General features: G+C 48.0%; 1 protein-coding gene across 1 annotated transcript in view; it reads left to right on the plus strand.

The window, feature by feature from the left end:
• The first annotated feature begins 256 nt into the window (after positions 1–256).
• GTPBP4 (GTP binding protein 4) overlaps positions 257–12,397 on the plus strand; it is a 116,143-nt gene continuing 104,002 nt past the window's right edge. The window contains exon 1 of the mRNA XM_029588538.1: positions 257–411. Within this exon, the coding sequence (XP_029444398.1) occupies positions 364–411 (48 nt within the window). The 5' untranslated portion in view covers positions 257–363. The remainder of the gene's footprint in view (positions 412–12,397) is intronic.

Consider the following 12,397-nt stretch of genomic DNA (forward strand, 5'->3'; position numbering starts at 1 on the left):
GACTAACACGGCTATTTCATTCGTTGCCTTGTATTCGTATACTTTTCTCTCTCTTTTTTTTTAATTTTAACCTCTCAGGCCGATCTATTACAGCCGGCGGAAAACGGAAGCCCAGTGTTGAGCACCGTTTTCCTAACGCGCAAAGCCGCATCCAACCACGGGTTGAACAGTGGGCTGTATTGGATCGGCCTGCGTTTATGTAATACTTTACTGACAAATTACTATGCCAATAAAGCTTTGTGAATCTGACTCGAAGAGGAGGAAGACTTGCTTTACATTTCTCCTAACAGCTTCCGGTTCCGTTTGAGCAGGCGCAGACTTGTGCTAACTTCTTCACCGATCGTCGGAAGTGTGGCTGTCAGCATGGCGCTTTACAATTTCAAGAAGATTATGGTGGTTCCGCCTGCCAAGGTACGAGATACTTTGTTTTGGCTTTTCCTGCACGTGCTCGAATTCTCGCTGCGATGGAGCGTGCGTCCTGTAACGGCCAGGCAAGGTCTGATCTTGTGGCTGGAATCTAGGACACGTGTTTAAAGAGTCTGCGGCGAGCTCCCTGCCCCTTCCCAGGTTTCTCGCACAGCCCGCGCTGGGGAGCCTCACGCCGCTGCTGGCTTCTAAATGGAGTTTTTGCCTGCGTTACTGAGCGCTTTGTGTTTGGTAGCGGAAGGGTCCGTTTCCGTTTTGCTGGGGGAAGTCGATATAGGAAAGGGGAAAGCGGCTGGAGACTATTGGATAGGGTTAGGGCCGCTCAATTCGCGAAATGTGACTCACTGTCGTCCTGAACTGGGAAGGATGGGTACGCTCTCCATGTTGTGAGACTCCGTATTGGGCAAACAATATAAATCAAATCAGTGAGACTGCTGCTGGAAGACCTAACAACTGACGTTGCACCCCCCCCCCCTTTCCCCTTGTTTGGCTTCAGTTCCTCGTGATGCCATGCAGAACCCAACAACACAAGTTACCTTTTTTTTTTTGCCACGGTTTCCCGCACCTTTTGATCCATGTGGGCTAATACATTTTGATCCATTTTGAAAAAAAAAATTCGATCCTGTGATTCGGAGGATTGGACTTGATAATCCTGACTTAAAACCCGCACTTGGGGTCTGAGGAAGCTGCCACTGGCCTATGGGCTTTACTTTGAAGAACAGTGATCTACAGGGTCTGTAAATCATTGCCTTTGAATAAATTTTAGGTTGTTCTAACATGTATTTTAACTTGTAAAGAGCTCTGTTACTATGGTCAGGAATGTAAACAAAAAAAAAAGGGGTGGGGATATGTTTTTGATCAGAAAGAATCAGCCTACACTTTGAAGTAAGCATTAACATTTCTTTCTATCCAGGTTCATTTCCTTTTTCTCTTTGGGTTTGATGTTCTAAGCATTCCCTCCCCCCCCCCCCCCCCCCCCCCATAGACACAGAATTTGATAACAGCCTTACCAAGTCAGACAAGAAATTCCCATTGTGCAGATATAGTAAGATTTGTTTTTTTTTTTTTTTTGCAAAACGGTTTTTATTCTTTCCAGCAATAACAATACAAACAGTAATGAGCAGGGCGACAAACCGACCATCACACAGCAACTTGTCAACCACCCCCCCCTCCCTCCTGCCCCCCCCCCCGTTGAATATGGGCTAACCCTCCAGCCTCCACTCAAAGTCCTGTTAACCTCTCATTTCATGTTCAATACACCAGGAAGTCAAATGGCTTAGGCATTCAAAATGTGGCTTCGAATCCGATGAGGTAACGATTGAATATAAGAGTCCCATGTGCGTAGAAAACAACGATGTCGCTGAAAAGAAGCAGCGGCCCAGTTTTTGTCCATCAGCATTAGGTGATGAAATTGGTTTCTCCAATGCCAGTACGATGGGGGATCATCAGACTTCCAGCCGCAGAGCAGGATCTTCTTTCCCACCATGAAGCCTTTCCTCAGTAGCAAGCGGGTCTCCCAACCCCGAACGAGATCCACAGAAACTTGGCCAAACAATAGCATACAAAAAGAACAAGGCAGAACAACATCCACAAGACTGGAAAGATATTGTAGGACTCGTACCCAAAATTTCCTCACCAGTGGACACTCCCAAAACATGTGAAGCAGAGTACCTTCAACTGTCCGGCACTTCGCACAAACTCCCGAGGAAACAAGTTGAAAAAAGACCGCCCTGGCCGGGGGGATGAAGGCCATCCACAAGAATTTAAACTGCATTTCCCTGTAATATATGTTGGAAGACACTCTAGATAGATGACGAAAGCAGCCCCGGATGATAGCCTCTGAGACCTCAGACCGCCCCGCCCTATGCCACCGGGCCGCTAAATCCTTAGGAATAGCAACCGGAAGTTTCCCCATCAACTTCCTATAATATTGTGATAACGTGGGGGCCTTTGGGGAAGATAAAGCAAAAAAGTCTGCCAATGAGGCAAAATGGCCTGGCTCTTTACTAGAGGGCGGGAGAGATCGTATATAATGCTGTACTTGTATATAAGAAAAAATCTGAGTCGGAGATAAGCCCCAGTCTTGCGCAACGAGGGAAAAAGGGGGCAACCGACCCTCCTCATCCAACAAATGACCCAAAGACAAAATCCCACGGGCCCTCCAAGCCTGAAAACTAGTGGACTGGGAACCCGGAGTAAAGTCCGGGTTCCCCCAAAGAGGTAAAAGAAAGGCACAGACTCGCGGTAACTGTAAAATTTTCATCGTTAAGCGCCAGGTTACACGAAGGGGGCCAAAAAGAGCCTCCACTGGCGGCGGATAGGAGAACCTAGCATGAGTCTCCTGCAGGACATAGCGCAAGTCAACAGGGTCAACTACAGTCTGTTCCGCAGGCATATCAAGATAGTGAGATTCCCTCCGTAGCCAATCCCTAATAAGGCGGAGGTTCCCGGCTAAATTATAAAAACGTAAGTTGGGCACACCCAGTCCACCCAGACCCCAACGGGTATATAAGGATCGGAGTGGAATGCGCGCCCTCTTCCCCTGCCACAAGAAACCCCGTAGGGCACTCTCCAGGTGTCGGATGTCGGGCTGTTTGAGAATTATGGGTAGATTCTGGAGTAAAAAAAGCCACTGAGGCAGAATCAACATCTTAAATAAATTGAGCCGACCAATGAGGGAAAGAGGCAAAGATCGCCATGCAGCCAGCCGCTCCCTAGTTGTCCGCAAAAGAGGGGAAACATTACAATTATATAATGAAAGCAGCTGGGTCGGTATTTGGATACCCAAATAGCGAATTTGAGTAGTGGCCCAGGTCATCGGAAAAGTAGGTCCCCAACAATCTTTGAGGGTGGCAGGGAACGGTATAGCCTCCGACTTCCCATGATTGAGCTTAAACCCAGAGAAAGAACTAAATTCCTGAAAAAGGGATAGCAAAGAGGATAGGGATTCCTTGGGTTGGGTCAGAAAAACCAAAAGGTCATCAGCAAATGCCGCATATTTGAAGGTCTCTGCTTGAAATCGAATCCCCTTAACCCTGCGCGCAGCCTGAATGGCTAACAACAAGGGCTCAAATTGAAGTACAAACAACAACGGGGACAACGGGCAGCCCTGTCTCGTGCCCCATGATATGATAAAGGTCTCAGAATAAGCACCATTCGCCACAATCGCAGCCAAGGGATCATGATAAAGTAACTGGATGGCTTGATAAAACAACCCTGTGATCCCAACCTGTTGAAGAAGTGGAAACAAATAACTCCACTCCACACGGTCGAACGCCTTCTCAGCGTCAAAGCTGACCACTAGGTGAGGAATGTTGTCATTCTGAGCCAGCGTCATAGCAGTTAATACTTTGCGAATATTAGTTAAAGCGTATCTTTGTCGAATGAAACCCACTTGCCCAGAACCCACCAGATGAGGCAGAACAACGGCCAATCGATCCGCCATAATTTTTGTTTTTTTTTAACAATCTTTATTTTTTGATTAGTCTAACTGGTGGTTAAATATTTAAACTTCAGTGGAAATAATGCTTATCTTTCTATTTTTTTTTCCTGAACATCTGTTTCAGAGACAGTGGTTGGCACTGCCTGACCCTGGTTTCTGATTTGGAGCTACAGGGAAGGCAGCCTCTATTTATAGCTGTTATATCTATGTTTCACTAAGCTTGTCTTTTGATAAAATGGAGGGTGGAAGAGGGCAATATTCAAAAGTTTTTTTTTTAATGGACAATTCCCCTTCCCTACCCCTGTATGCTGATAAAAATTCTACTTCTCCCTGCATTAAAAAAGGACTGGTGATTAGATGTGGAGAGTGAAATTCTACGTCTCCCTGCATTAAAAAAAGACTGGCGATTAGATGTGGAGAGTGAAGATTAGATGCAGGCGCTTACATATAGTTGCAAAGTATGCTGCTACAAATGTACCAAATTTTTTTTTTTTTGGGGGGGGGGTGTGAGGGAACATGTTTTTAAATTAGCTTGTAGTGCTTTGGGTACTTGGCAAGCCATGCATGCATTATCAAAATTGCCCTCTCTATGGGAGAAAAGCCTTAGGGTATCATGCCTTGTGTACTTTTCTAAACCTGCACTATTTTTTAAATTCTCTGCAAACAATTTTATACACTTCATTAGTAACTTAAGATATTCAGGCCCTATGCTCACAATATTTCTATTATGATAATTTTACTTTTGACATCCTTTGCTAGTTTGGGCATCTGAAGAATGAGGAAAAGATTTTGGGTTAAAGAGTGAACCTGTAATACAATATAGTATAGTAAGGCTGGAAAAAAGTTGGACTCCATGTCACCTGGGCACCTAAAATTTGGTGCCTGGCACCTGCTACTGGAGCCATGCCGAGACTGGACCAAGGGGATTCTGCAGAAATTGGAGGATTGGGCCCAGCCTGAAAAGTTGCTGCTACCAGTGTTAAGTCCCTGGTTGAGATATTGTGGCCCAAAGCCACCCCTTGTCCTTGGGAATCTGTACTAGTGTGTCAGGAAGGGGGGTGGAGAGAGTGAGCTGATGAGGGAGGGCCTGAAGGGAAGAAGCAGAGGGAGATGGGGATAATACCTGAAAGGTGGGAGGGAGAGCAAAGAAAAAGGAACCCCCCCCCCCCAATAAACTAAAAAAGACACACACAAAAATTCTGTATAACGCAAACGGGAGAAAATAAGGAAAACATTTCCTAGTGTGTAGCCAGATGGACTTAGGACCAATGGGTTATGTCTTCCCCTGTTAGTAGATGAAGACGAAGTCAGGTTTCAAAGCTGATGGCACCTTAGATATACCCCTGCAGTGACCTCCGCCATTCAGTATCTCTCCATCTCCTAGCAGATGTAGATATCTCCATCTCCTAGCAGATGTAGATATACCAGCATTGGTGTTTAGTGGGATTTCAGTACTCCATTAGAAGAGGAAAATTTACCTTTAAATTGGAGAAAGATGGAGCCCCACTCTCCTCTGGTGGTACCTAAAGATCCCTCCCCCAGTTGAGAATTCCTGAGGCGATTTCCGAGATCCCTAAGAGGTGTGCCTTGGTCTGATAGCTGGTTCACGGCGTGGACCTTGCTGCTCAAGCAGCTGAAATGCAGCGGGTGCAGGAATCCGAGCACTGCTGTGATGGCCTAAGCTCTCTCCCCCCCCGCAGCTGGAGATTGTCTCTGTATTCAGCCGGTAAGTGCTGAGCCCAGGTAAGAAACTAAGAACTCCGATTCAGAGACGTGGAAGGACTTCGGTAAGTCTTTCCTCCAGTCTCTGTGCTCAGCGTGCCATACCCAATCCTGTTGGGGAAAGGGGTTTCTGAACAGGGTGAGCGGCCCCCTGATGGGCTAGGCCCTGCTTCAGGCTTGGTGGGCACGCTGTGGTGGCACCATCTGGTCGCGGTCTGGTACAGCACCATTTTCCCCCATTGACTGTTGGTATGTGTGGTGTGGGCCGGCCCTGTTGTGCGCCTAATGCACGCATAAGTGCACACGCATAACCGTGTGCATACATTCATGTACAACTGGACGCTTATACTTAAGCATCGGGGAGGATTTATGCACGCTCGAGTTCAAGCGCTAGCCAGCTGAACGCACAAGCTACAGTGAACTATGGCTCCGGCAACAAAGAATTACAAGCAACACTTTTTGGTCTGCCTGCCATATTAGGGCAGCATTGTCTGACCTAGAATCCTTCCTGTGTCAGCATTGTGAGGAAGCCCAGTTAGGGCTGGACTCTCAGAACTTCTCCAAGCCCCTCCCCTCCCAGTCAGAGAATGGGTCAGCCATGACCTTATCTGGTAGCACCCTGGATCTGAGCAATCCCGGGGCTGTGTCCTCCTCAGGAGAGGGCAGTTCAGTGGCACCTACCCCATTTCCTCCTGGGTTAGGTATGGACCCGGCGACCTTTTCTTTGGTGGAAGTCTTTCAGGGCCTTCAAGCCTTTTGTTCAGGCGCAGTCAGCTGTGGCTCCTGCCTGTTCTGAGCCCCAGCTGGGAAGCACTTGTCCTCCCAGCGTGTTTCGGGACATGCCTCGCCTCACCAAGGGTATCCCTGATAAGGGACCCAGACACCACGGACGACAAAGGAGATGCAGGCTCGTTGGAGGATGGGGAAATCCCTCCAGGCCTGGAGCCATACTGGACCATGCTACTGTTTTTTCCACAGATGAATTGCCGGCCCTGCTCCCAGACCCTGAAGACTCTCAGAGTTCCTGGCACGTACCCTATGTCGGAACCAAAGAAGCACCCCACCCTGGTATGTTTATGGGAAAGCTTCTTGCTATTTCCTGATGCTGGAAGCCATCCAAGAGTTCATTGACCTGGAGCGGGATGCCCCGGAAGCCAGCTTTAAAGGTGCCTTGGAGGCCTTGTACCCTTTGGACCTGGTAGCCAAAGAATGCCTGTGTTTCCCGAAAGTGGATGCCCTGGTCTTCGCCGTTTCGAAGCAAACAGCTGTCCCGGTAGAGGGAGCCTTGAAGGATGCGCACAATAGGCAGTTGGAGTCCATCCTTAAGCAAGCCTTTGACGCGACAGCAATGACATTGTAGATTGCTTCCTGTTGTGCCCTTGTGGCTCGCTTGTGTCTGCTTCTCTCTCGAGAGGCAGATAGCTCGGGGGCACATTCCAGAGAGGCGATGGAGCCCTCCACGGCCTTCCTAGCGGATGCAAGCTCTGACCTAGTGCATACCTTGGCCAGAGGAGTAGCCTCAGTGGTGGTGGCCAGAAGACAAAACCATTACAATGAGAAATGGATATGATTTATTACACTCGCCAATTAATATTGTTTACAAACTGTTACCGAACCTTAATGGCACCTGTGTAACTTGATATACTTTAGCATCATTTTTATGTGCCTTACTGTAAACTGTTGTGATGATACCCACTGAACGACGGTATAGAAAAATGTTAAAATAAATAGACAGCTATGGCTGTGAAATTGGTCAGCAGACGCAACCTGAAAGGCAAACCTCACAAAGATGCCCTTTAAGGGATCCCTGCTATTCAGAAGCGAATTATAAAAGCTAGCCAGTAAGTGGGGTGAATCTCCAGTGCCTCGGCTACCAGAAGACAAGAAAAAGAGGTTGCAGTGCCCCTCACCCATGAGGGGTCGGGCCAGGGGCTCCCAGCCCTACTGAAACACGTTATTTCAGACATCTCGGCCCTCGGGAAGGTCTCAGTCCTTTTGGAACCAACAACCAAAAAGAGAAACTGCTTCGGGCTCAGGTTGGATCCAAACTTCCCAATGAAGTTTGGCTGACCCATCCACGGGATGAGGAGTTAAGGGGCCGACTATCCCTCTTCTATCAGCAGTGGGTCGAGATCACATCAGACAAATGGGTACTGGACATCATATGAGAAGGATACACTCTGGAATTTTGCAGCATCCCTTGGGACATGTTCATGATGTCACCTTGCCACTCCCAGCACAAGAGACTGGCAGTGGAATTCACGTTGATAAGGCTCCTCAGTTTGAGGGCTATAATCCTGGTATCTACACCCCAGGAAAATACAGGGCGTTATTCCATCTATTTCATCATACCCAAGAAGGAGGGTTCATTTCACCCCATCCTAGACCTCAAGAGCGTCAATCGCCATCTGCGAATAATTCACTTCCACATGGAAACTCTTCGCTCCGTCATAATTCCCGTATAACTGGGAGAGTTCTTAACATCCCTGGAACCTTCGGAGTCCTACCTTCATATCCCAGTCCATCAAGACCACCAGCGTTTCCTTTGCTATGCAGTACTGGGCCACCATTTATCAGTTCCAGGCATTACCTTTCGCCATGGCAACCGCCCCCACAACATTCTCCAAAATTATGGTGGTCATGGTGGCAGCACTGAAGAAAAAAGGGATCCCGGTGCACCCTTTTCGTAGAAGACTGGCTGATCTGGGTGAAGTCATTGGAAGAGAGCCTTCAGGTGACCAGCAAGATCAGGTCCCTGCTTCAGGAACTTGACTGGGTCATGAACATAGACAAGAGCTGCCTCAAGTCCTCCCAGTCCTTAGAGTACCTGGTCATCTGGTTCAACACCAAGCAGGGCAGTGTCTTCCTCCCTCGCTCGAGGTCCTTGGCCTGATGGCATCAACCCTTGATGTAGTACATGGGTGAGGGCACACATGCGACCACTCTAATGCTCCCTGTTGTCACTTTGGAACCCTCTGTCTCAAGACGATTCGCCTCCACCTACCAATGGAAGTATGTTCTCTGCTCCAGTGGTAGCTACAGGAAGTTCATCTAAGCAAGGTTACAAGCCTATCCCCATCGAACTGGCTAGTTTTCACAACTGACGCGAACCTCGAGGTTGGGGAGCTTACTGTCAGGAATTGACAACCTAGGGGCAATGGATTAAGGAAGAGGCACACTGGAACATAAACCACCTGAAAGCCCGAGCTGTCAGATTAGGGACTGGCAGTCCACGTGATGTCTGACAACGCAACAATGGTAGCCTACATCAACTGCCAGTGAGGAACCAAAAGCCACCAAGTGTCTCTGGAAATAGACCCCCTTATGGAAAGGGTGGAATTAAATCTACAAGGGATCTCTGCCTCCCACATCGCGGAAAAAGACAATATCAGAGCAGACTTTCTCAGCAGGGAGAGTCTGGATCCAAGGGAGTGGGGTTGTCGACCAGAGCCTTCCAGTTCCTAGTATTTCGCTGGGGCCTCCCATCCATGGACATACTGGCCACATCTCACAATGTGAAGATCCTCCGATTCTTCAGTCGCAGAAGAGCTCAGCGCTCCCAAGGGATCAATGCCTTTGTCCAGACCTGGCCAGAGGAGGACTTACTGTATGCCTTCCCTCCGTGGCCTCTGCTGGGCAAGATCGAACGCCACAGAAGATTAGTCTTTCCGGTGTCCCCGGATTGACCCAGAATCCTGTGGTATGCAAACATGCAGAGGCTCCTGGTGGACAGCCCCCTATGCCTCCCCTCACACAGGGACCTTCTCCAACAAGGTCCGATCCTTCACAAGGACCCAGCTCGGTTTTACGGTCTGGCTCTTGAGAGAACTTGCCTGATGAAGCGTGGATATTCGGTGGCAGGAATTGCCACCTTGCTCCGCGTGTGGAAGTTCTTGACGTCCTTAGTGTACGTGCAGATCTGGAGAATTATTTGAGGTCTGGTGCGAGGAATGCGGGGTGCCCCCTCGGGTTGTTCCTCAACTCCTTGAAGGTCCAGGTGGCAGCTCGCTCCTGTTTCAGGTGCAAGGTGAACGGAGCCCGCCCGTCGACGCATCCGGACTTGACCTGTTTCCTAAAAGGGGTTAAACACCTCCGACCTCCTGTAAAGTGGCCAGTCCCCCTATGGAAACTCAATCTATAATTGGACTTTTTAGCAGGGCCTTCCTTTCGACTACTGCGCGGTCTATCTCTACACCTGTTAACACTGAAGACTGTATTCTTGGTGGCGATATATTCGGCGCATCTCCGATCTACAGGTGCTATCGTGTCAGGAGCCGTTCCTCCGGTTTACTCCAGGGACATTACAGCTTCGCACCGTTCCTTCCTTCTTACCAAAGATAGTCTCTGAGTTTCATCTGAACCAGTCCATTTCCTTACCGTCCCTAGATGCAAGGACACAGAAGACTACTGCCTCCTACGCCACTTGAACGTCAGTAGACTTTTATTGCAGTATTTGAAACGTTCAGAACCGGTGCACAAGACGGACTGCTTGTGTGTTCTTCATGGTAGAAGGAAACAAGGCGAAGCGGATTCGCGAGTTACCATAGCTCGGATCAAGGAAGTGATCACGGGGGCTTATGTAGAGGTAGGGAAGCCTTAACCTGAAGAGGTAAACGTTCATTCCACTAGGGCCTAGGCAGTATCCTGGGCGGAAACTAAGCTACTGTCTCCCATCTATATTTGTTGAGCAGCGATGTGGTCCTCCTTGCACACCTTTTCCAGGTTCTATCGCCTGGATGTCCAGGCCTGAGAGGATGCAGCGTTTGCAAGGGTGGTGCTAACCGGACTGTGGGCAACCTCCCGCCCCGTTTGGGAGTAGTTTTGTACATCCCATTGGTCCTGAGTCCATCTGGCTACATGCTAGGAAATGGAGAAATTACTTACTTGATGATTTTGTTTTCCTTAGTTTAGACAGATGGACTCAGCATCCCGCCCAAGAGGTTATGGGTAAGCCGTTGCCCTATCCCTAGATCAGGACATCTATAATATTGCTGGGATTCAGAACTTATGTTTGGTTGAGTACAGTTATGGTCACCAGCTTTTTAATCATTAAGTTGTATTCAAATTTTATTCAAGTTTTTCAATAGTCTCTCCACAATGGCTTTTGAAGAGAATACTGAATGACTGAGGTCACTGCAGGGGTATATCTAAGGAGATGTCAGCTTTGAAATCTGACTTCATCTGCTAGCAGGGGAGCACATAACCCTTTGGTCCTGAGTCCATCTGTCTACACTAAAGAAAATAAAACCTGGCTGTTCCAACAAGCCTTCCCTTAATACCATTCCCTCCTCTCCACCCCCCTGCATATCCCCCCCAGCATTGACACTGCTTTGGTAGCTAGTATCCCAGTTGTATATAAGTGCACTCTCTGTCTGACACAAGGCACAACCAGTATATCCTTGTTAAGTTTATTAGGTTAATTCTCTGCCCCTGGCTATATCAGTTCCCAAGTTCACATGACCTTGTTTTATTGTAACTTTGCTTCTTCCTCAATGTTAATGTTATAACTCCCTTGTTCCTTGTGAACCGATATGATATGATCTGTATCATGAATGTCGGTATAGAAAAGAGCTAAATAAAATTATCAGGTATCATTTCTCCATTCTGTCTCCTAAAATTTGTCAGGTTCCTAAATTTTAAAAATATTTTTCTTTCCCAAAATATATAGTATATGGGTGATAGAGGCTAGTCAAGAAAACCATTGTTAGTCCAAAATAAAGGTATTGCCTTTATAATTATTTTGTTGACCTTTTATTTTCGTGAATTAAGAAGAAACATACTGTTAGAAACTGGAACATGGCCAGTGACTTGTTAACTGCAGTCTCTCTCTAGGCTTAATTCACAATAAGACTAGGTACTGATGTTGATTGGCACCATAAACAGCAATGCTAATTATCTGGCGGAAGGAGAAGTACGATGTACATTTTGTACCAGGAAGAATAGATATTTCCAAACTTCTTTTGTAATCTCAGCAGTTCCTATAGCTTTCAGGTTCTAGACCAGCGGTTGTCAAGCGGTGTGTCGCGCACCCGCTGCTCTTCCCCCCCCCCCTCCCCGCCCCCTTTTCACCTCAGCGAGATGAACACTGCTGCCGTTCCTGCCTGGGCTATCAGCACATTCAAGCCCCGAGGGGAACGGCAGCAGTGTTTTGTGGAAGCCAGCAACAGGAATGTGACCCTTTCTTCCTGCCCCTCTGGCCCGCAAGAGGATGTGATGTCTACCAGGCACACGGGAAGAAGAAAAAGGTAATGCATGCTTCTGCTGCTGTAGAAGGAGCACGGCACCGCTCCGACCTCCCCTTCTCTTGGCAGCGCGACACCAGCAAGAAAATATAAAATTAATAATCAAACTGCAAAAAAGAAAGGGGTGGGGAGAAAAGCATAACATTACATTCTCAGCTGATTGCTCTGTTCCATGATCGATCGCAGCACAAGCAAACAGCTGAGTACTGCCTTCTTAGGGCTGGGGAGGTCACTCCTGCTGGTTTCCAGCCTGTCAGGACACTGCTTTTAATAGCAGCATACCAGCTACCTTGTGCTGTAGCTGCTATGTGCGCTGTGCGTGGGGGTGAGTGAGTCAGCATGTGTGTAAGTGTATGAGAGAATGTGTGTGTAATTAAGAGAAATGTGTGAGAGCAAGATACTCTCAGGAAAGTCACAGGTGTGTGAGAGAAATTGGTCAGGGACGTGACTGGTGGGGGTGTGTGTGTGTGAGAGAGAAATTGGTCAGGGACGTGACTGGTGTGTGTTTGTGTGTGTGCGTGTGTGTGAGAAATTGGTCAGGGACGTGACTGGTGTGTGTGTGAGA

This window comes from Rhinatrema bivittatum, chromosome 2 (genome assembly GCF_901001135.1).
Source record: "Rhinatrema bivittatum chromosome 2, aRhiBiv1.1, whole genome shotgun sequence".
Lineage (NCBI taxonomy): Eukaryota > Metazoa > Chordata > Amphibia > Gymnophiona > Rhinatrematidae > Rhinatrema > Rhinatrema bivittatum.